The 26369-nt window shown below is 35.7% G+C and overlaps 1 protein-coding gene across 1 annotated transcript; it reads right to left on the bottom strand.

The window, feature by feature from the left end:
- Positions 1–21082: 21082 nt before the first annotated feature.
- On the bottom strand, positions 21083–21799 carry LOC110905732 (dirigent protein 1). The gene has a single exon (XM_022151269.2). The coding sequence runs from the start codon at positions 21790–21792 to the stop codon at positions 21262–21264; it is 531 nt and encodes a 176-aa protein (XP_022006961.1). The 5' UTR covers positions 21793–21799; the 3' UTR covers positions 21083–21261.
- Positions 21800–26369: the final 4570 nt, after the last annotated feature.

The following is a 26369-nucleotide window of genomic DNA, read 5'->3' as shown; positions in this document are numbered from 1 at the left end:
TAAATGTGAGTGAGAGACACTTGCATGAAGCAAGTGTACGATGTGAAGGACCGGAGTTTGAGGAAGCAAATCTGATCGGAAAAATGTCCCTCTGGTGTAAATGAAGTGTCACTTATATAGGAGAAGACATCTCCCAAAGAGGTATTCATTTGACTAGTGAACTAGCTTGCAGCGAGGGGCTTACCCTTTCGGGGGTTGAAGCCTTTTGACCCCTGGATAATAGCATATGCTCTGCGGACCTGCATTGCTTTGACAGCTGTGGTTGGTGAGACTGTTTGGGGATGTGACTTGTTTACTGTTCCCGTATTGCTTTACTCTATCTTCTCAGCTTTTTCAACCATTGAACCTTTTAACCTTTTGGGCGTTTACATACTTGGTCATTTTATTTGGTCTCGGGCTACCCCCGTCATCAGGTATCAATGATTTCTTACATCTCTTACCCTCGTCGATTGTTCCACATCCCCTCACCGCATGAAAAATTGAATGTTGTACTTGAATCGTTTCGCATCTAAGCCAAATCGACAGAGATACACTTGAAATCCATGAAGGGGGTATAAATCCATCAAATGGTACCTGCATTGCACTCGGTTTGGGTTAGATTTGATTCCTAGGGTTCCGGTCGAGACTTCCAGAGGTATGTTTTTTGGTTTGAATTTGAATTATCTTCTTCTACTCTGATACCCCCGCGGATTTTTTATTGCTAATTTTAGTTCTAATTTATTAATTTTTATTTCAGGTCAGATGGTTTATGGATGCTTGTGTTGCCCGATTTCATACATGAAAAGTTTGCTGGTTTGTGTCCTTCTCTTTATCTCCTTTAAATTGTGAACCCTAAATTTGGATGTGAAAATTGATTGAATACAGGGTTATATTTTTTATCTCTAGAAAATAGAAAAGATATTAGTTCCAAATTGTAGAACCTAGGAATTATTTGCATTTTGTAGTAAGTTTGGTTTAATGTTTAGAAACTGGTAATACATGCACACTCACACCCATTCGTGGGAATTATATGGTGCAAATTTGATTTTTAAAAACCGTCCTTGAAGACATTTGTGGTCATCGCGGTTATTGACATATTTGGTTCGGACTTGGGGAGATTGCTCATTGCTTCGTAGGTTGGTCGATGGTTAGGTAGTTTTGTGCAATGGATGAATTCATCAGCCGTGGCAATGCGCATCATTGACTTTGGTAGTACAATGGATGACTCATCATAAAACATTTATATGGGGCTGTTGGACCATCTTCGTAGGTAATTTTTATTTTTGTTATGTTTCTTTTGTGAATATTATACTTCTAATAGCATGATGGGAGGTATTGGTAGGTATTTTTAACAAACCAATTGTATTAATTTTTATCAGTGTAGTTTAAATTTTGCAATCATAGTTGAACCCTAATTTATCTATAAAAGATAAAAAGAAAAAAAGAGTTTCAGGTCAACATGACCATACTAAACATACGTTTTGACAACTTGCTGCCTCTGGCATTGGGAAAACTTCTAGACTTCTAAATCAATTCATTTTTCCTTGAGAAATTCTATTAGGTAAATTTCTCAATTTTGTTTGGATTGTATATTGAATTGTTGATAGGTATGTTATGTGGAGTGATGGTGTTGTAATCTTAGAGTTGATTATGGGTCACCAAATGTGTTTTAAATAGATGGCAGAAGAACACATGCTCTTTGATTCCATTTTATTTTTGTTGTACAATAACATATTTCGTAGATTTTTTTATCATTCTGCTACAATAGGACCTGTTAGCAACACCTCGTAGGTTGCTGTTATAGACTCGCGTCACCTTTTCTGCCTGATTTTGTAATTTGTCTTTATTTATTGAGGAAAAAAGTTCTAAAAATTGTGCGCGCTTGAATAAACCAAACTTAGCCCGCTTCAATTTGTATTAATAGATGATCTGTTTCAACCTAAATGTGTTACCGACATTCGAATTGTACGCTTCAAAGCCGACCCGTGTTGCTCATAGTGTGGGACTACCTGGATAACTCAATTACAAGCATTGGTGGAGATGGAATTTGATTCTTGAACATATAGTCAAACATTCGAATACTATACCATTTTGATAACCTTGTTCACCTTGTGTATGTATCAAAATCTAATTAAAATCAAACATTCAAATACTATACCATTTTAATATATACATTTTCATCGTAATTTTGTTGATCGACTAATTAAAGTCATCAAAATACATGTACTGTTAAGTTTAGTTAGAATTGGCAGAGATATCACCCCACTTGGATATCCAGACATTGTGTTTTCTATATGGCTACAACCTGCTCGATGAAATGCTTGTTAGAAGTTTTGGATATATCAATGTTTGTTGCTTTAACTCTTTTGCTGGCTCACTCAACTGCATGAATGGTTCTTGGTTCTATGGGTAATGACTTCAGAGTTGAGTCTGTAGTTTGTATAGAAGGTATTTTTCGGAACAGCTTATTGGTAGTTTTCAGTGTCATAGCTGCTAATTTTTACCTACTTTCACTTTCGATTACTTTTACAAGTTTGTTGTGGTCCTTAACTGTATTTTTCACAAGATGATAATCGTATTTGTGTTTGAAAGTTGTGCGTTTGCTGATTATGATTTTCATCAAACGGATTTCAAGGAACTGGATTACTTGCTTCTAGGGCCTGTTAATGTGATGAAATGGGTTAGTTTACCTCAGTTGGGTAAACGGGTCAAAACGAGTTCATGCCAAAATGTTTCTTTATTGGGGTGGGCTGACCCGTTCATCTTCATTTTTTTTAAAATTTAAACTAGAAAATATATCAAACGTTTTATTAATGTTTTGTAATTCAGTTGTAGTTCAAATGTTAAATTATGGTTATAATTTATCTAGAAACTGTGCAGAGGTTGAAATCAGGAGACATCCAAGACTTTTTATTATCAAGAGCAGAGAAAGCTTTAATGGGATTATACAGCTTAAAAGAATGGCCTAGGCGTTTCAAGGTTAGATGTCGTTCTATACATCTGGATTAGAATATTTTTTTTTAAATATTGGTCTCTATTTACACATAATTTAAAACACACTACTTAACACTTAAAACACACTACTTAACGTTCTTGTCATAGTGTTTTAAGTTTTAAGCCAAGAATGCACTACATTGTGTCTTAAATTGTTATGTTTGGTGTTTTTCTTGCTAAAACAACCCAAAACATTATGCCCAAGTCCAAAACATGATGTCTACATATGAATTTTTATGCCTTCTCATACTTCTCACGAATCATTCCATGGCTAATATGAAAAAAGTACTACAACTAATAGCTTCAATACTTTATCATTTATCGTGTTGTTGGTTTTCTTTTACGAAGTCCTTTTGGGGACTTGGTAGATGGTGGTGGTGGTGGTGGCGGTTGAGTAGTTGTAACCTCTATTATCACTTTTGAAGTGGCAACAGATGTTTGGATAGTGGAAGTAGTGGTTTGAGTGATAAGTATTGTGACAGTGGTTAGGATAGTTGTAGCAGTGCTTTGAGTAACCTCTGTTGGAACCTCTATTGAAGAACCTTGATTATCTTGAATTTGTTTTCTTTCAATTATTTCCTGCACTGTTATCTACATGTTTGCTTCCCTTGTATCCCTCTTCTTTTGCTTTTCCACTTCTTTGGAAATTTCTTCTTGTCTTGCCCTTTTGAGTGCAGCAATGTCAAGCCTTTTTGACCTGAGGTGGGAGCTTTCTCATGCAATTTCCCTCCCCCTTTTTGGAATCATCTTAATACCTAGGGAGAGTGAGAGTTTTACCATTGTTTTCAAAGATAAAGTCTTTGATAGCTTTAACTTTTGTCAGAGTATCTTTGTACTTGGCATCCATTGTTTGTCTTATCAACTCTACTTGCCTAGAATATCTTTCTTATGCAGCCTGCTTTTGAAGATGTAGGTATGGTTGAAAAAGAGCCCACATTTCTTTTGCAATATCTACATCTGATGATGGAGTTCTAGAGTTTTGGACCAAAATTTCATCATGTATTTGATTTCAGAAACTGATGTTTCCAATGTGGTGACTGTCTCCGGCAATTCAGGATAGTTTAATCCATCACCAAAGTTAATTGGATAATCTGAATTCCCACCTGAGGTGGTTATACCTAGTGTTGAACCAGGTGCCCATTTTTCTTAGTATTGAGGACTTCCAACTGGTGAAGAGACTATTGTCTCAACAGTTGTTGCCTTCAAGGGGGTCTTAATAATATAACTACAGTCCAACTGTGAGACTGTTGTCTCTACAGTTGTAGTAGCAGCCCCACTTGAAATACCTACATGTGTCTCTTGAGACACAGGATGTCTTGCCTCCTCTGCTTGTGGGATAGCAATGATCCATTAACTTGCCCTAGTCACTTGTAAAAGTGTACTCTTTGTGATTTGTTGTTGAGAGGAACTAGGTTGTGCAAGCTAGTTGTGTCAATTGCATCAAGCAATCTTCGGAAAGATGATGGTATATTTTTATTAGGTGGTGGCGTAGAAAGAGAAGCAGCTCTGGGAGAGGGGCTTGAGTAGAGATATTCAAGTGAGATATATCCCTCTTGATTTGAGTCTCTTATGCTTACAACTCTCTCCTTTGTGAGGATGAGTGAGGAGTTTGGCTAGGTGGAGATGTTTGCATCTGTTGTGAGGAAGTAACAACATATGTTAGCTGTATTTGTGTTACAGCATGTATCTCTAGCATCTCAACCTCCAGATATCCTTTCATTTTGGTTTTTCTTTTGGATTTGGGAATGGAGATAGAGGTGGTTTATGTGGAAACGTCTGGTGTGGGTTCCATAGTGTTGGGTTTTGCACCATGGTCACCAGGAACAGTGGGCTCAGTAACATATGTTTCAACATCTGTTGCTTAGTTTTGTAAAATGGTTTCTTCTACCACATTTTCATGGCTTTTGGCCATCATGCGTGTAAAAGTTTCATTTGAAAGACTATTACTTTCAGGTGCTTCACCTTGTTCAAAACTTTCTTGTATTAAAAAAAATAAGGTAGAAGCTTAACAGCCTTGAATATTTTAGAAAAGGATTGTCAGATCCTCTCTTGATTGCCTTTAAGTTTGCTACAAGTTCCATAAATAGTGTCTGGGATAGCTTGTGATTTGAATTTATCAAAATAGTATACCCCAGGTACTGAGTTTTGAGGGGAATGTTATTAAAAGCAGTGGTCTTTACAGACAAGCAAACCAAGAGGGTATGGAAAAAGAATTTCATTTCTGGTGCGAACTTTGGTTTATAAAGTTTTGCTCATACCATTTGACCTAAATAGCCCCTTTCTATGAACTTATTTTGTAAATCATTTTTGAGGAAAGTTTCCATACCTGCCAAATCCTATATTCTAAACATGTTGGAGATTGATTCTGCTGAAATTTCAACATGTTCTTTATTGATGAAGGAGGTGATGAGAAAGGGCTTTTTGTTTTGAAGCAAAATTTTTGCATTTCCCCAAAATTCCCTCAGGGTAGTTAGATGGATGGGGGAGTTTACGATGAGGATGTAAAGGTATTTTGAGGAATTGATGATGTCTATGATGGAGTAAAAGTCTGTGTTCTTGCTATATGTTACAAGATATGGTAAGTGGTGACGTGTGTGTGGGTATATGATTTTTAGATATATTTTAAGCACTTTTTACTCGCGAATCAAGATTTAAATTTATAAAACACAATATAATACTATCACTCTACACACGGTAGGGCAAGTGCACCCATCGCGGACGTAGTATAGTGATGGCAAGATACCGAGGTCGTCCAAGGACACAAGAGCTTTTAGTACTGGCTTATCGTTAACGTCTAATCTAACCAAATTTTGATAAAACGTTTAGAGAGTTATAAAAAGATAAAATAGAAAACAAAATAAAATATAAGGAAAAACAAATGGACAAGAAGGAATCACTTGGTTACAAATCCTCTTTTATGTATCATTTAATGATTTCCAAACTTTGGGCATTTTAAGAGATTATCTTTAAGTTATAGTAGTAGGCCCCCTTTCAGGCAGCATTACACTCAACCTATTGGTCTGAGTCAGCAAAGATATAGTCCCGCAAGGTCGAATTATTGAAAGATAATTAAGTAAGTTATTAATTCGAAAAGTGGTAGGCCCCCTTCCAGGCAGCGTTACCCTTAACCTATTGGTCTAAGTCAGCAAGGATACAGTCCCGCAAGATCGGTTTAATGTTTTAATAATAGTTTATAGATAAGGGATTCAAGCGGTTCTTACGTCTTCCGAGGCGGATAAGACCGCCCACTCGTGAAGTCCTACAAAGCTTGAACCAGTTCTCGCAGGATCTATACACTGAACGAGACAAGAATTTACCCAACCACCCTTCTAACCCTTTCCAGACAGTTAACGTGCTTTATATAGACCGTGAAGACACGAATGAGTGAATCAAGAAAACATGAAGAACGATTAAGTAAAATTCACCTTCAATATAGAAAACTAGTTAGTAAAGTCATTAATACATACCCAAATAAAAAGGAGCCAAAGGTTGGAAATCAAAAAGTAATACATAAAGATTTGTCTTCACTAAGTGATGTAAGAGTTTGGACAAGCATGGCCTTTGTTTGACAAGAACTCTTACGATCGATCTTGGATCCCGAGACTACTACACAATCTAAAAGATGAAAAATGGATGATGGTGGTGGGTGTTTGTAACACCTCGAATTTTTGTGTCCAATGATGTGTTAACACGTGTCATTTGATTACACGTTGCATTGATATTAAATAAAGGACTAATTTTGACAAACCTTGAAAGTATGTAAATTCGAGGGTTATAAATGTCAACCAAAGGGTAAATATACTGTATAGTAACCCTAAATGATGCTCCTACCTTCAAACGAATAAATCATGGATCGTACGGAAGCGAAACGCGGAAGAAAGTGAGAGATTACGAGCTACAGGGGTTAACCATGTCAACATGTTTAAATTATACCTCTGAGTGACCCTTTAATGTTCCCGAGGCTTTGTAACAATATTATACGCTCACCAGAATATACTGTATAAATTCCGCGAAGTTCCGTTTTAAAACGAGAAAGTTATGATCAAATTCGTATGAGGAGGGTTAAAAGCGTCAATAATATAATTTAGGGCTTTCCGGATAATAAGTAATCTAACCGGGGGCTTAACGATACGGGTAAATAACGCGAGGTCCTTAGTTGTAATTAACCGAGGGCCAAATCGCAAAGTTACCCCTTCAAACCCGAAAGGTCAGGTAATTAATTACCAAGATTTTCTAATCATTACTAAAAGATTTAAAAAGATCCATTTTTAACCCCTTACGGACCGTAAAGGGTATGCCTTACGGACCGTAAGGAGGGGGAATGATTGCACCAGATCCGCCTGTGGCTTACGGACCGCAAGGCCGAAGCCATACGGTCCGTAAGCAACGCCCAGCGACAGATTGTTGGTTGTTGGCTGTTTTAAGCGGCAAAACATGAATTTATGGGTTTCTCAGGGTCATGGGCGCCCCCTACTCGACCCATAACTCTCTAGGACACATGCCACTGATCCACATTCATTTATAGGATGTGTTGTAATGATCTAAGGGCTTGTCTTTGACTATAAATAGACCTCTTGTGTTCATAACTTTCATCACAACTCAAACACACTTCACTGATCATTCCAAAAGCTCTCAAGCATCCTTCTTTGTTCTCTAAGCAAGTCTCAACTGCTGTAAGTCCATTAGATCCTTTGTAGTTTGAATTATACTTAGTAAATAGCTAAAAACCAAACCGTCGTAAATACGGTTTGACTTCAAAATAAATCCGTAATGGCTCAGGCTTATGACGGATCAAAAGTAGTATGAGTTGGTATTTATGTGGGTAATAAACCTCTAAAAGGGTTCCCTCTGATCACCACTCTAACTAGCTCAAATGTCGAGTCAAACGAATGCTTAAAAAGTCAACAGAAAGCCATTTTAGCGATTCTTGTATAATCTGTAATATAAATGATATGCAACCTGTTTAGACACTCATAAAACATGATATTAAGTATATAAACTTGTTTACGCTCGTTTGAATCGACCATTTGCTATATTGACCCGGTTCGGAGCCGAATGTCGCAAAAGTTTGACTTTTGCTTTGACTTCAGTTCTGACCCGTTTTAGTGAGGTATAGATATGCCTTAGGACTCTCTTAGGACCAGGTTACATGATGGTATAACCCTCTGTGACCGGTTCATTGGTTGTCCGAGTCTTTTACGCATTTTCGTTAATCGCCTAAAAGTTGACCGTAACGGCCTTTTTAAAATAAAACGAATATTTCGGACGCGTGAATGGACCATAACCTTGCTTACTAAATTATAAGCATGTCCTTAAAGTTTCACGTCAATCCGAGGTCTAGAATGGTAGTTATGCTAAATAGCGCAATTAAAGTAAACTTTTGTAATAAACGGCGCAATTAGCGTAACGCCTATCTAAACCAAGTTTTCGTCACCAAAACTTTTACCCACTGTTATAAAATAATATTTTTGGAATTTTAAAGATTTTTAATAATTTTTACCTCGCTCATAACTTGCGGTTATGGCTACGGTTCGGTAAATACCGAATATGCCCTTTTGGCCAAAACTTGAGTTCTACAAGGTCTTTTGACCCGATTCCAGTTGCTACTGATTTTAAATAATAAATAAAGTATTTTAGACTTTATATACTGTTCGGGAAACTCAGATTTCCTGTAGAACTCGAAAAGCTCTTTAAAAGTCTTTAAAATGACCGAAAAACCCCTACGGGGCGATATATTAACTAAAACTCGTTACGGGCATCACGGAAGGTATCCTACTGATACCACAACCTCTTTAAGGCATATTGACTTAGGAAATAAGCGTAAGACTCTCATGGTTAACCGTTTCGCCTATTGCGCGCACGGTTCGGCTTATGAAACTAGTTTTCATAAAATAGCCGATACGGGTCAAATTATATTATTTGGACCCCAAAATCCAGAGTGTGAACCTTAAACCCATCTAAAACAAGTCTCTGAACTTGTTGGGTCAGAATCACACTCCATTCTCGGTTTTCGCCTTTTCGCGCGATTAAACCGTATTCACATATCGGAACCAACCGGTCTAGGCTACGGCCAATATAAAGACTCGTTAAGATTCTAATAGGTTAATTAAAACCTTCATTCCAGAATAGGAGCCCCAGTAAAATCTATCGGTGATTTAATCAAATTAAGGATAATACTTGCAAAGGTAAATACTTTTAACTTATTTTCCCTTATACGGGCTTGGGATACGGTATATTAATACCGCTTGATTGAGCATCATATCTTCCATCGCTTAGGTGGTTAATTGAATAATGTGATCGGCTCATTTAAACAGTTTTGTTTCTTAAAAGCCTTTGGGGGGTTAATGACCGTTGTCCCGGATATCCTTGGCATCATTTTACGAAATGGCCACGACCTCGACATCCCGGTGTAGGCGTACACCCGGTATATTATGTCGACATTATTATTAAAAGACGTAGCCGTTGGTTTTTACACTACGGTTTTACGCAATGTGGTGTGTCTATTAATCTTTAACCCGGACAGGATCCGGGCTACTGAACGCATAAAAGGACATGTAATACGTTCACAAGATTTTAATAATTTTCCCAAGTTATAAAAGAGTTTGTGCCTCGTGCATTCAAATCAATTTTAATAAACATTTTCAAATGTGTCAGTTGAACGTATTTACCAGTGTAAACTGACGTATTTTCCCAAAAAGATTAAGTGCAGGTACTACACGAAATTGGCTGGTAGTAGCTTCCTAGCATCGTGATAAGTCTCGCAAGCTTGATGCTGTATCTGACTGAACAATACTTTATTATTATTTTGATCCCCTGTGGATACAATTCGACTTCTGTAATACACTTGATATTACATTCAAAAGGTTGAATTATATTTATCTTTTTGCTTCCGCTGTGCATTCATATAATTGTGTGGTTTGACTATATTGTTGCCAACTACGTCACGGTAATCCCCCACCGGGCCCACCGGTGATACACGTGGAAATCGGGGTGTGACAGTGTTGGTGTTGTAGTGGTGGTGGAGTGGTGGGAAGTGTGAAAGAAGTGGTTTACCAAGGGATGGGTTGGAATGAAACCAAGCACCCCTATTTATAGCTGAAGTCAGACAGTTCACACGGCCACGTGCCCACCTGGCATGGCCTCGTGGCCTTCCTTTTCTATTTTCCTCGTTAACTATAGTGTCAGGTCTTGTACTAACACGGCCCTGAGTGTCAACGGCACGGCCCGTGGCAATTGTACTTGCTGTACTATCTCAAATTCTGTGAATCTTACAGTTGACCACGCCCCGTGTTGAGTTAGCTTGGCCCCGTGTTGGTGTGTCTGTTTGTCTTTTGCTGTTGCCTTTTTCTTTTGCAGGAATCTTGAGTGGGCACGACCCATGCCTGGTGGGCACGGCCCCGTGCCAGAGCTTCTGTTCTTGTTATTTTTGTTGGTTTGGATGTGGATGGGGGCTTGGCGAGTCGTGTCAATCCTCCTTCTTTGCATTTATGTTGGTTTCTCCTGTTAATTTGCTTCTTTTGTGCGTTTAAGCTATTTTGACCCCGAAAATTAAAAAGGAACCAAGAAACACGCTTTTTCCAACATTAGTACCGAAAAAGGGTTGGATTTATGTTGTATTTAATATAATCTATATGTTGTATTTTACACACATGAGTAGTTATGAGGGTTTTCAATTCGAGATCCATGATGGACTTTTGTTCAAAAGTTATGAAAATCTATTAAACAAATGATCTTTTGATTGAATACAGAGTTTAATGGAAACAAATTCGGAATTTTTCTCTTTTGAAATGCTTTGATTTTGACAATAATAGAGGATAGACGTAAACACTATTTCTCATGGATTTTTATAGAGTTTTCAAGACAGGGGTGACAACGTGACCAACGGTTACCTTTTTTGATTACGTGACCAATTGTAATTCCTTGTGGCGAACCTCAATTCAGAACATGGGTCCCCTTGAGGAAACCCTTTGAACAAGAAAGATAAGGTATGTTTTCAAAAGTCTGTTTGAAGCCTTTGTTGTGCCCAAACAGATATTTGAATAGCCTAATCAGTGTTTTGAACATATGTTTGACTTTTGGTCAACAGGTGGATGAAAACCCATGTTTGAAACCTATGTTGGGTTAAAACAAAGTTATGATGAAAACAGTGGTGAGTTTTGATGAAGTAGGGGCTCTGTTTGACTTTTGTAGTCAAACAGTGGTTAGTGAATCAGTGGTTCTTTTGTCTTAATTAGTGGTTAACCACGCTTAAACAAACTTTTGAACCACTGAAATAGATGTTTTACTCTTTTGAACAGAGTTTTGATTTTGTTGATTTTTAACAATCTTTTCTTGATTTTCTTTTAAAAATATTTTTGATTTTTTAATTTAACAAACAACATTATAATGTTGTAAAGAGCCTTTTGGTGAGTTTTCCAAAATAATTTCTTTCTTTTATTTGGACAGGTAGGTGCAAGGGTAACCTCTGTCTACACTTTTAAATTACCAATAGTGGTTCCCTGCAAATGGTGGTGAATAGGTCAATTTAGCAAATCATCCAAAGCATTATCTGCTTTGGATTTGGAGGTCTCAACCACCGTAATGGCTCCTTAGGATTGGTCATTTGACACGAGAATTTTTGCACTATCTCAAACAGTTGTTCTTAACCCTCTACAAGTGCTTACACACTTGGTTCGAGTGGTGGTTGATCGTTCCCAATGAGATAGTTGTACCCATGTGGATGTCTATTTGCCCTTGGCTTTTGGGGTTGTTGCATAGGTTCTTCATACCTATAAGGTACCCTAGTTCATGGTGGTTGCCGATAGCCTCTAGGGAATGGGTTTTATGGTGTAGCAGATGTTTGACGAATCCTTTGTGCAGGATGTTGGTTCAAATTTTGTGAGATAGATGTGTGGTCTGACTGAACTCTTTTGGGAAATGTCTGGGAATTCTTGTTAACAAGCCCATCATCCCTTTTGAAGTTCATTTTCTTTCTTTACCAATTTTGATTGATATCATATGGTTTTAGAAAAGAACATTGTTGAGTCAAATGGTTGAGTTTTCCACAAATGGTGCACCCAAGTGAAGATTCACATACATTGTATGTTCAATTAATATCATAGGCTTTAAACTTGAAACGGTCTTTTACCAACTGATTTTTCTTTCCACGGAAATTAAACTGCTGAGTTGGAATCTTATCTTTCTTGGTACCCTTATCTCTCTTTTCTACAACACATGCTTTAACATATGTTGGAGAATATTAATAGGAACAATTTTATCTTGGATGGATCAAGACCTTGCGTTTGTGAAATCAACTGGTCTGAAATTCTCAAGAACATCACATTCATTTGACTAAGCAGGTTTAAACTAATACTTTTGTTTTTCAGATTGAATGGAACTTAGTGGCTTTTCAAGAGTTATTTTCTTGCCACTAGGTTCGGTGATCTTGATTTCTTCACCAGTTGATGTGGTTGGTATAACTTCAACCATCTCAGAGTCAATGGAAGTATTGGTTTCTTGTTCCTGGTCATATTTTCTAAAACCAACACCAAACTTCACATTGCTATTTATTTGCTTTTCTTAGAGCATCTCATAACCATTGCAGGACTCCCTCACCTTTCACAGGTGATTTGTGTGGATTCCAACTCATTTTTACAATTTTGATATTTTTCTATCATTGATTGGAGTTGGTCCTTGGTTATTGATGCTTCATGTTTTTTACTACTTATTTCAATGTCTTTTTCAGTAATTCTTGTTTTAAATTCTCTTTTCAATTTTTCAAGAATTATTTCACTGATTTGTACTTTTTCTCTAAGATTTTCATTCACCTCTTTTATGTTAGTTAAAGCTATGATGCATTTTTCAGAACACAACTCCTTAAGAGTTTGAGGTGATACCTTAGAGGCAGCCAATTCAACTTGATCCATACTGATACAATCGGTGGAACTTTTGGGATTTTCTTCATCCATCATTCCTGCATGCTCTTAGTCACCAATAGATGTTTGACCAAGGCTTTCAGTCGACTCACCAACAACCCCTTCACCAACACTTGTTTGAATTGGATCTTCTTCACCTGAAACATGCTCAAGAGCCATAAAACAAAAGTTTTCATGTTCATCACAATCTTTTGCTATTAAAGCAAAATTTTCATCTGTTAAATTTTCTAGCAAGATACTCCAATCAACATAGCCTTATGTAAAAAAGCTTTATTGATTAGGCTCAGTTGGTGCAGGAGTAGCTTATGATGCTTGAACATGTGCGATTGGCATTTGGACATACTGAACCTGAGGGACTTGTGGTGCATGAACATAGTGCACTAGAACAGGATTCAAGTTATGTGCAAAGTGGGTTGGGTTTTGCACATTTGGCCCGAGGGTATTTTGGGGATAAAATTGTTGTTGTGTATTAGGTTGAGAACTTTGATTAGGGTATGTGATTATTGGTGCAGAGTTACTTGTTTAACTCTTGCATTCTCTAGCAAAGTGTCCTAACCTATTGCAATTAAAACATTTAATCTTAGATTTATCCAACCCCACTTTCGACCTCCCACTTAATCCTGGGTAAGTCCTACTAGTCCTTTTGTAAAAATTGTTAGCTCTTAGACTGAGTAGGGCTACCAGGTGCAATATGTCCATCTCCTCTAGGTTAGTTGGGTCTATGTGCTTAAGGTTATCGAGTACAAAAGACAGATTATCAATTACATGAGTATCATTGTTTAATGTGAAAGCATAACTTGTGGAATGTTAATCAGAGTTAATTCCAGTAGATATATCAATAAAATGATCAACACTATGGTCATTTCCCATTCTAGTTGATGATCCTTCTTGACTCAAAAGTGTTGTGTTACCAAAAACATAACTCTCAGACACCTTTCCAGATTTCTTTCCTAGAGCTTTTTCTTTTGGACAAGCTCCCTTTCAAATGTTAGGAGCTTTCCGCGTACCTGAGTCAAGCTCATGTCCTTAAAATCTTGGGTTGTTCTCATCACTATAGCAGTAGTGTCCCATTTTCAGGAAAAGATCTCATAAACTGGTTACTTAATGTTGCTTAGTAAATTCTTTGTTAACCAACTTCATTTTACTGATTAAACATGAAAATTGTTCAAATTGCTGAGTCAGGGTCTCCCATTTGATATGGGTGAAGGTTTCATATTGTTGGTTAAGGATTTCACAAGTATTCTCGATAACATCCTCCGTTCCACCAAATTGTTCCTCTAGTGCATCCCACAACTCTTTGGCAGAGCCATGGCCATGATACTAAAGGCTTTCGCATCTAACTCAAATTTTTGATAATCTTGCTCAAAGTATTGGCTAAAATACATTTGGGTTCTCGACACTTTGTACCATTAGAATATGTGGTTCGAAGACAACAAACTTCCAACACCTGTATTTTGTTAAGCAAGTATATGCCCCATCCTACGTTGCTAGTTGTTAAATTCGGATTTGACAAGTATAGGTGGTTTATTATTGAAGCAGATATTGTGGGGATCATTGTGTGCCATTTTCTCTTGTTCTTTATCAGAAAAACAGAGTGTATGAAAGACACTAATTAGTTCTTGACTATACAACTCTGAGCAACAAACAGTATTTAATCTTGGTAGAGCTGATCTTTGTATATTAAACTGATTGTGAAATCGAGTTTAAGGTGAGCAAGCTCTGGTACCAATTGTTAGGTCTGAGTTTACAAGATTTGTGATTATAAATCAGTTAGTAACAAAAACAATATTAAATTTAATAGTGAAAGATAAATAATAATCACAAATGAGAAGTCATCATCAACGATTGTTTTTCAATTATAATCCAATGATTACAAATGTTTTACAAAAGGTTGACTCTACAGACTCCCCCTCAACCTGATCACTTAACAAATATGTCTGTACAAGAGAAAAGGTGATGTGTGTGATAAATATATCACTAACATGTATGATCTATTTATACTAAGTACGAAAGCTCTGTTTATGATTGCCTGACATCACCCTGATAGTGACATCTAACATTTCTAATAGAAAAGATTCCACAGATGTTGCAAACATCTATGCAAATCTTATCATCTGTTCTTACTAGTCTAAACACTGATAAACAAATACTGTTACATTGAGAAACCACTGTTAGAGTTATCCTCTGTTGCCTTGATTCCAAACACCTGTTTGGCCAGATAGATGTTTGGTTTTCTTTATAAGACTTTTGGCTTCAACGGACTTTAGCATTCAACAAATGTTGTTTCTTCATGAACAACGGTTCCAAGGATTGATCAGATGTTTGCTTTGTCTTCAACAGATGTTCTAATTAGGTGTTCAAGATTCACTATTTTTCGGAAGAATCTGGTTCAGTCTTTTGTTTATTTCTTGATCGAATGATCATGTTTTGGCTTTTAATATCATATACTCTTTTATAGGTCTAACAAGTAAATCAAAATCAAGAGGAACAAGTGGGGGGGGGGAGGTAGACTTAAACCCGAGTTGTTTGTGTTGGGATGGCAACACTGCTAGTCGCCATAACACATGTTTCATTTAAAAACATATTTACACAAACTAATTCTAGGAGGAAAAGAGACGGACAACGTATAGACCGATGCCAACATTACTCGTACGAACATCCCAAAATTACATCTAGTTTTTTACGTGGAATATTCATATTCATTAAACATTTAGTTGTACTAAAAACAAAATAAAGGCTGAACATATCAGAGCATTCACATCCCTTCCACCAAATTTTGTGAATGTGTTCTTTATATTATAAAAAGTGGTTGTGAGTATAGGAGATGGAAAATGTTACTGTTCATTTGTATATTTGAGGGGATATTATTCACCTTCTATGATTTTGTAATATATTTTGAAAGTAGTTGTGAGCGTTGGAGAAGGAAAAAAGTAATGATAAAAGTATAAAAAATATTATTTAATTGAAATGGGAGAGAAAATATAGTGATGTTAGTGTAATTAGGGTGGATGGGGTGGAGCAGGATACACTTCCATCACGGTCCGTGATACTGTGATACACCGCCGCCATGGAGCGTGTCATGCGTGATGGCCTTATTCTAGTGATGTGTATCACGACGACTTGATGGTTGTTGTTTGGAAATGTGCATGTTTGACCATTTGACTTAATAAAACCATAAACAAATAAAATATGTTGGATCGATTGCAAGTTTGAATTTTTGCAACAATGGTGGTTTTGATAGTTCATTTGAATATGATGGTTAATTTACAAAATTAACCTCTCAAGTTTTAAAAAGTTACTGCCTCCAACTTTTTAAGTCAACATTACTAGCCCCTTTAGTTTAAAATGTTATTTTACCTTTTATCATTCATTTCAAAAAAATGTAAAATTGTTATTATCAAAAAGTTGATTTAGAGAAAGTTTCACTTTTTGTCCTTTATGTATTATCTGAATTTTGAAACGTGCCCTTTAAAAGTTTTAGTTTCAGTTTATGTCTAAAAAACACATGTTTTATATCACTTTATGTCCTTTTCACGAAACTGAGTTAAATTACTCAGTTAGATTTATTTAAGGCAAGGGCAAAAATGGTATTTATAAATAAATGCGTCACATCCCTTTTATCCCCTTATCTTCTTCAATTTCTGAGAAGATTGATGAGCTAAGGGGTGACGAGTATTGTCATTTGAGTGATGGGAATAAGGTATGTCTTGTTTATTGTGGATTTGGCTTGTTTTCTTTTGTGCAAAGTGTTAATTTTTGGGAGTCTTGTACTATTAGTTTGTCTGAAATAACTGCTTATTTGGGGAATCATGCTTTGTATGGTGGTGGTGAAAGAGGGACTATTGAGTATCATATCAAGAGTAAGATATTTGATTATTTGAACATTCCTGAGAGTGAATATGGACATCGCCGAAGAACCGAGTCCGGCTGCCGGACTTGAAGGGGAGAAGGCAGGGGATTTGGGTTTTGTGCTAGGGCTTCTCAGAAATTGAAGAAGATAAGAGGATAAAAGGGATGTGGTGCATTTATTTATAAAATACCATTTTTGCCCTTGCCTTAAATAAATCTAACTGAGTAACAGTGTGGTGAAAGGACATAAAGTGATATAAAACATGTGTTTTTTGAACATACACTGAAACTAAAACTTTTAAAGGACACTTTTCAAAATTCAGGTAATACATAAAGGACAGAAAGCGAAATTTTCTCTATATTTTATTTAAAAAAAATGTTTAGTGATAAAATGAGGTGTTAAATGGTAATTGCCTTTAATTGTGTGATGGGTGATGGAATGTGATGACTACCCTATCCACCCTTATAGGGTAGAAAATGGTGAAAGGGATGTGAATACTCTAAGTTATTTTTTTTCTAATAAACATTATAACAATTGAGGACCCACACAATGGAGCAGGCCCGTAATTATATACCTAATTCAAGTAACTCACCGAGATCATACATTAAATTCTAAACCCTAAACCATATGTCTTATTAAAACTAGTTAATCTATCTTTTTTATATGACTTGATAATCATTGGTATACTTTCTTTCTACATATAAATAGTCATTCTTTTATCTTTCTAATACCACTTGATAGTAAACTGATTGTTAGATTATATTTAAAGTATAGATTAAAGATTATTGAAATATATGATTTTCGTTTAGATTTCGATGATATGTAGTTTATTAATTATTATACACGTAACGTCTGCTTTATTAAAAAGAATGTTATTAGTTTTTTATCATCACATTTTTTATCTAAACTTGATGGAAGTGGACCTTAAAAAAATATTGAAATAATGATATAATTCGTGAAAGATTGTACATGCAATCTTCCTTATTTTGACAAAAATAAGAAAGAAGAGAAGCAGGTAAGTGTTATTAAGTGATTAGGTATAGAGGGTGGAGATACAATAGGAAGTTTATTTGGCTAGGAAGGATAGGAAGTGATCTTGACCATTCATTAAGTTAATCAAGGGCTAAGATTAAATCAGGGAAATTGAAAAGAATAAAAGAGGCGCGTGAGTTTGTTCAAGGGCATTCTAGTCAATCCAAGCCAATAGTTTCTCTCTCCTCCAATTCCCCCCCATTTTTTAAACGTTAATAACTCTTTCATACGACATTATTTTTTTATAAAAATTGCACCAAAAAAACGAGCGTTTTTTTTTCTTTAAAACGAGTATACTATTGCTATATTTTAAAAAAAAAATTAAAACCCAGTTGCGTAAAACGCAATAGAAAAACCACCAGTTATGTAAAACGCAATGAAAAAAAAAACCTAAAAAATGACATTTTTCTAAAACGCAATGCACCAAAAACACAAAGAAATGACTTATTTGTAAAACGCAATGGCCAGAAAACACACAGAAATGTCTTATTTGTAAAACGCAATGGCCAGAAAACACATAAAAATGTGTTCTACCTAAAACGCAATGCACCAAAAACACAAAGAAATGACTTATTTGTAAAACGCAATGGCCAGAAAACACACAGAAATGTCTTATTTGTAAAACGCAATGGCCAGAAAACACATAAAAATGTGTTCTACCTAAAACGCAATGCACCAAAAACACAAAGAAATGACTTATTTGTAAAACGCAATGGCCAGAAAACACACAGAAATGTCTTATTTGTAAAACGCAATGGCCAGAAAACACATAAAAATGTGTTTTACCTAAAACGCAATGCACCAAAAACACAAAGAAATGTCTTATATGTAAAACGCAATGGCCAGAAAACACTTAAAAATGACTCATTCTAAAACGCAATGGACTGAAAACACCTAAAAAATGTGTCACTGTGAACTGTCTGAATTGTCTACGAATTACTGTCTTCGAAATGAGCCAATTTATGGAAAATTAATTTTTCTGAGCTCAACCCCAGCCAGGGGCTCTGCCCCTTGGACCCCGCCAGGGGCTGCCGCCCCTGGGACCCCGCTACCGGGGGCTGCCGCCCCCGGACCCCCGCAAAGATTGTAAAACGCAATGACTAAATCAAAAACCCAGATAATGAAAATGAAATTAAAGAATTTCTTACATGGATCGAAGCCGATTTCTTCATCAATTGACAAATTTTGAATGATAGAAACACTTATCAACGCTCGAATCGAACGAATCGAGTGATTATCTCCAAAATCACCGGAAAAAACGAGATTTTTTTATGAAATTAAACTGGGTTTTCTTCAAAAAAAGCTAAAGAACACGTTGATCGGGTTCTGAATCATTGATTGGTGATGAAAATCGCACTATAATGTAGTGATTATTGAGATAGAAAGTGAAGAAATAGTTGAAGATGGTGGGTTTTGAAAATGGTGGGTTTTTGAATTTACTGGGTTTTGAAAAAGGAAGAAGAAGGAGTTGGATTGACTAAAATACCCTTTCTCTTTATTTTAAAATTTGCCACATGTCATAATCCTATGGCTTCCTATCCTTCCTAGCGAAAATTAACTTCCTATTTGATCTTTTCCCTAGGTATAGATATGAAAACCAATGAAAACAAAGGAAAAATGAACACTGGGTATAGATAGGAAAACTAATAAAAACAAAGGAAAAATGAATAGTAAATACGTGAGGAAAGCAAAACTTACTAATTAATATAGGGGTAATAATATTCTTAGGGGGCAATCAAACCCAAACCTGCTGGGTAAACTCGAAACCGGACACATTTAGGACAGGTTTGGGGTCGGTTAATCGGGTTTGGGAATAGTTTTTATTTTTTTTTTTTTGCGGGTTTGGGACGGGTTTGGGATTTAGTGATATACCCGTTTACCCGACCCGATTACCCGATAAAATGTACCCGTTTACCCGATTGTATACCCGATATAATTTCTTTTATATTATTAAATATGTATATATATGATACATCCATTTTTTACACATATAGGTATTCTATTCCGTATACATTGTAGTTATTTGATTTATATTTTTATAATGACAATACAAAATGTAACCGGTTAGTAGTTACCCGATAGATACCCAATGGGTTTTGAGATGAGTATACCCAACGAATAATCTTTTTAAATTAATGGGTTTACCCGAAACCCGCGGGTATACCCGAAACCCGATAGGTATTTACCCGCTAGAAACCCGACGGGTTTTGGGACGGGTTTGGGACAAGCTTATCTAACCGGGTTTGGGTTTAGGAATACCTAAACCCGTCCCAAACCCGACTCATTGCCATCCCTAATATATTCTACATAATCTTAATTTCAAATGTTATCAGGAAAAGGAAAATATACCAATGATCTCTTGGCCTAGTGGTCAAGGGGAGGTGGAAAACTTTGCTTCTCTTGGAGGTCTTGGGTTCAAAACCAGACAAGGAAAAATTTTAATACTATTTTGGTGATACTAACTACTAACCCGGTTAGCGGCATCTTAAATGTACGTCGTTAAAAAAAGGAAAAGGAAAATATAGTTAACTTTTATAGCTTGTATTTATGGATATTTATATGCAGCAATAATTTTTAAACTTGTATCTGTTATGATTTTATGTACAGGGAGTCAAGTATACGTGTTATATGAATCAACAAAAAAAGAAATTTTAATAAAAAAGCAGTAAAAGAAATTAAGAAAAAAGAAGTCAAAATAAAAGAGAAATGGTAAAAGAGGTAGAGTCGGGATTTGAACCTGGATCGCATGGTTAGGGGACCCGGGGTGGAAGAGTTTTACCCCATGATGGAATAGTTTCACGCGTTATACAATCCCAAACACCATCGCCACTCAATAGTTTCATGCGTCAATTATATAACGCGTCAATTGTTTCACGCGTGAAGAATTTGAGGAAGTTGAGGGAAATTGTTGGGTTGTGAGATAAATTGTTAGGTGTGGTGAGTGATGAACATTTCTACTAAAATCCATCACTAGTGATGGAATAATGGTTGATGACATGGCGGAACTTGATTGAAAGTTGTGAGTGAGTGATGAATGACGACCACCCCTACCCCTCTTATAGATTTAGGGTAAACGCTTATATTTATTCACTTTAAAAATATCCACCTTTTACAGCTAACACGATACAATAAAATTCATATAATTAATCTGAATAAGTGTACCTCATTCATCTAAGCATATCAAATGGGTTGATTGTATGTGAGTTAAAAGGTCATTAAAGTTGTAATGAAGTTATAAATGGGTTAAAAGGGTCATCATCAAGACATATCAATTGTATCGGTCAAGAGCTATCTATTAAACGAAATACACTAGTAAACCTAAAACAAGGTTATTTCATTTCAGGTTCATTCTGATTTTGAATCATAGTCTTAATAGATCTATAAATACAGTACAATCCCAAGAAAAAACCACTAAATCGTAATTGAAGCCCAAAATTGAAAATACAAGACTTCAAAGTAAAATGAAAACACAAAAATCCTTAAACAAACATTTCAAAAATGTCTCACTGTTATATTAAGCTTGATAATAGCCCTTTTATTTTGTATATCTAGAAACTCAGTAGTCATGATACCGTATCCCCTCACAAACCGAAAATAACCAGTCCCCGAGACAACCGAAAACTCCCTTTCCTTCAACACAAAAGGATCGGCTCCCTGAATCTCTAGAGTGCTATTCTTATAATCCCCATCGCTGAACATGATCGAAAAGATCATGTACAACGCCTTCCCATCAAGTTGGCTATTGATGTACATACCTTGGGCCCTTCCAACCTCTTTTGACCCTGGATCAGGGCCTAGGGTCACCGAAGCATCATGGACCAAAAGGGTCCCGAAATGCATAATGCTAGTGGTGGGCCCGTCTTTTCCTGCGATTGTCATTGCTGACTTGTCATCGCCGGTGTGGTTATCATGCACATAAAGCACAAGATTGGTTTGCTTGTATTTGTTCTTGGGGTAAGTGTAGGCCCAATAGAGAATAGGAATGGCAATGAGTGGGATGGTGAAAAATATGGGATTTGACATTGTTTTTTGGTTTATAATTTGGAGGTAAACTTGAAGTTGTTTGTGTGTGTTTATATGTTTATAAAGATCCCTTGTTTAGGGTTTGGAATCTTAACAAAGGATTATTTAATACAGGAATGCAGAAAGATAATATAAATAAGGAGAATAAGCCTTACACAACGATGAATAAATAATTAACCAGTCTAAATAGTTGTTTGAACCTTTGAATATAACTACTTTATATTTGTTTTCGATAACAGCTAAGCATTTGATCGTTATTAATTAAAAAAAAGAGTAATCTTGATATTACCGAAGCACTAATTAAAAAATCATCATATTCAAACACAAATATAGAAACAATGATCACAATATAATAAACTTCAATTTACTAAAGATGATCAACGAGAATCTTTTTAACTAGTCTCGTCTAGGACAAATTTTGTTTCGGGTTGAGACATGAGTTTTATTAGTCGTGGATTTCCTTCTGGGTGGGTGGGTCGGGTCACCACGTTCTGTTCTTTGAACAGAAGAGTGATCCATTTGTCAGGGTAATCCCGAGTGTCCGGGCATTTGCTAGTTCATACATAACTCGATGATGAAAAATCTTAATTAGCTTAAAAAAATCTAGGCAGCTTCAACAAGTAAAAAATTGGGGAACTTACAAAAGTAGACACATGGTCAATGAACAACGTGATTATGAATTAACCAGGGCAAGTCTAGAAAAATCGTGTATTAGGGATTGTTGAAATTGCTTATTTTAGTAACTTATTAGCTTATTGACTTTTTGAAATGATATATAAAAGATGTTTGGCATGAAATTCTTATGTAAGGGGAAAAGTCATTAGTTGTTTTGAAAAGTTAAGCCAAACAGAGCATTCTCATCCACTCCATCATCTTTAACCCTATAATTTAACTAAAAACCATAACTTTTTAAAATTTATCTCACATTTTAAAAAACCTTCTACATCCAACTCCTTATACATATCTCTATATTCTTTTTTTATTATTATTTATTCTCTTTCTTCCACTTACAATTTTAACTACTATCTATTTTGTCTTATTCTAAAATTGATTCTAATAACTTCGTTTATAGAAATTATACTACTAATTATTATTTTTGGGTTGGACGGGTCGGGCTACTTTAAATAGTAATTATATCATTATAAACCAACAAGAAAAAAATGCTGACACATAGACACCATGTTTGCCGATATACATACAAGGTCTTGTTGTTTTCCAAAACCATAGTTAGCGGTTCAGGCATTCAGCCGGGAATTTTTGTCAAAACTAGCCAAACTGGACTCTTACCACTCTTTAGAATATGGGTTGAAGAGTAGTATTTAGGTGAATGAAAACCAACCTGCTGTGGAACATACCTGGATATAATCACTATAGACCTCTGACTTGATAAGTGCATCTGCTTTCTTGCAGAATATGCCGGACTGCAAAACCAAAACATATGATAAACCATGTTACATTTCAGATTAAAAATTAGATCTATTCAGACAGAAAAACTATCGTGCCCGTATATTAAATGAAAGTTCACTATTTTATCCTTTGAGGTAATTGATTAACAAACCAATATACTAAACAAATTAGAAATTTAGAATCATACAAAAAGGATTACCACTTCAATTTCTATCAAGCTTGATCTCAGGCTACTAACACATAAATTCCCTTAAACTTTTATATGGCAATAAAAAAAGGAAGCACTTACACCACAAAGTGGCAATGAGGTTGTACCAGCATGAGGTCCTCCCAAGGATATTAGATTATGAACCTGTCTAGGACAAAAAGCACAATTAAATAAAAACAACATATAATTAGAATAAATAGCGGATCTGAATAGTCACCTGGGAGAGTCCAACTATGTTGTAACCATTACTGAGTAAGCCATTTACATTTACTAGTAAGCCAAACATAGTAATACATGATTAATATAGTATATATCATACCCCTTTGGCACTGGTCCGAGCAAGCATTCGGACAAACATGGTACTAGGTGGCATGTTCTGAGATTCTGCCATTGAACGAACTTCCGCCACATAAGCGTATTTGTTCGGTTGTCTCTTTTGTTGGTAATTTTAGTGTTATCAACGGATTTTAGGGTATTGGATTAACTTGTTGATCGAGAAAATAACGTTAGAGATTAAACGAGTTAGGTGACGCGTGAGTGCGGGCTCAATTTAATCCTAACATTATTTGAGTTTGTTATGTAAATTACATGGCCTAATTAGTTTGTAACTAATGTTCTTTAAACTTAATATTTATTTTATTAAGTTTGTCCATTAAATATTTTGGACTTGATATATTATATGTAGTAGCATTTTAAATGTTTAGTCCATTGGACTTTGGGCCAATAATAGTTGACTTAGACTAGTTCTACTCGGCCAATAAATGTTCTAAAAAGAAGTCCACTATATGAATTTTTATGTAGGCCTTATTAAGTTAGATATGACTTGGGAGTTATTCTCGATAACACAGAACAAGAGAACGCACAAAAGAAAAGGTTGAGATATACGACAGTTTCTGTGGTTACTGTGTGCGATCTTATTATCACATAAACATCAAATTCAATTCCTTCAAAAGAGTGGTCTCTGTCTAATCCGATAAATCATTGCGTGTAACCCGCAAATACGTTTATCTGATAGTTCTCATACGATTCAGAGATTAATCCAGGTTTCAATCACAAAATTTGCAATTTCAATTCGGGTTCCAGGTTTGTTAATTTCTTTGAAACTACTTGTTCTAGACCAACTATACAACAAAGATAAACCTATTTTAGGGTTCAATTTGGTTTGAATTGTAGTTGTAGTTTTGTTCGAATATTTGCCTGGCCTGTGATAGTTTTGTTGGAACCAGGGGCGGAACTTATATATATCGAGCCGTAGCACGGGCTACGGCTCAACTTTTTATCGGTAGTGTAAAAAAAGTTTTTTTTTTCCGGTTTTTATGCCAAGGATACCCCTAAACAACTACGAAGACACCCCTAAAAAAGTCTGTAAGCCCAAATCAATTGAAAATAATAAGCCCAAACCCCAATTGCCCAATATGTTAGCCCAAATAAATTGAAGATTGTAAATAATAAGCTCAATTGCCCAATATGTTAGCCCAAAATAATAAAAGATTGTAAATAATTGTCCAATTGCCCTGAAGTTTTAATGCACGGCACCAGAGCCGTCTCCGGGAACTCTCAAAATAATTTAGGCATCGGGCGAAATAAAAAACTAGGCCCAAAATTGTGACAAGAGAAAATGAGTTCAAAAAAATAAGACTTTGGTGGCGGAGCCAGACCTTGAACTTTGGACCTCTACATTATCTTGAGATGATTTTTTCCACTCCACCACCAACATTTTATGTTTAATAGATGAATGCATATTAAATATATAATTTACTATATATATAAAAGCTTATAAAAGCCTTTCGAACCCTTTAAAATTTGGGGCCTCGTGCGACGGCACGACACAACTACGAGGATATCAATCAATTGAAAATAATAAGCCCAAATCCCAATTGCCCATTTCATCACACTATAAGCGATAATGATAAGTTTGCAAACCTGGATGGAATAAGTGATCTTGCGCGTGTTATGGTTGAAACGGGAACACATAGTTCTTCTCCTTCAGTTTATCGGGTAGTGAAGCTAGTTTTGCTTTTACCGGTTGCAACCGTAACCATCGAAAGATGTTTTTCGAAATTGAAGCTTGTCAAGACGGATTTACGCAATCGAATGGGCCCAGAATTTTTTAACAATGCTATAGTCTGTGCGGTTGAAAATGATTTTTTACGTGAAGTAAAAGACGATGATGTGATGGAACGATTTTAAGTTATGAAAAAAAGAAGATGATAAATCTATTAGGTATTTGTTTTACTTTATTTATTTATTGTCGTTTTTTTTAATATTGTACGATTGCACGGTGATTTTTTTTTTAAGGATACCCCTGAGTTAATGTTCTAGTTCCGCCACTGGTTGGAACTCTAAGTTGCAAAAATATAACTTTGAATTCAATTATATTATTTGTTAGATGCTTGGTGTCAATCGACTGTATTTTGAAATGAAGAAAAACATTGAGTTTGAATTTGGTCAACAATAGTATTCTGCCCACTTAGTTTATAATTTTTATTGTTGAAGGAAATCCTAGTTCGTGGAATTATTGAATCAAGCAGAATATGGAATTTTAATTTGATCAACTTGATTTCTAGACTTTGGAATTTTATTTTGATTCTGTGATGTTAATTCAAGTTGTTTAAATAATATTTGTTCAAGGAATTAGGAATTAAACGGTATTTACTATTTTAATATTCTCAAACTGATATGGTGTAATTGAAATTCGTTGACATCAGTTAGACATAACTGGTAGATTATTTTGATGAATTAATTAAAGGGTAGTTTGGAAATCATTTTCGATTAATTTAAAGTGGGTTTGATCAGTGTATTTTCTTTTAGTTTGATCAATATTGAATTTCAAAGTTAACTCAAAATGGTTGAAAATGATGAGAAAACTGGAAAGTTCAACAAGTTTAAGGATAATAAGAGAAAGTTGGATCGGGATAATAGTGATTCCAACAAGAAACCAAAAGGGGGTTGTTGGAGATGT

Source organism: Helianthus annuus, chromosome 2 (assembly GCF_002127325.2).
Source record: "Helianthus annuus cultivar XRQ/B chromosome 2, HanXRQr2.0-SUNRISE, whole genome shotgun sequence".
NCBI classification, from domain to species: Eukaryota; Viridiplantae; Streptophyta; class Magnoliopsida; order Asterales; family Asteraceae; genus Helianthus; species Helianthus annuus.
Note: the sequence above shows the minus strand (reverse complement) of the source record. Positions and strands in the feature narration are given on the sequence as shown.

Coding starts and splice junctions, on each gene's coding strand:
- LOC110905732 (XM_022151269.2), bottom strand. CDS start 21,792: ATGTCAAATCCCATATTTTTCACCATCCCACTCATTGCCATTCCTATT.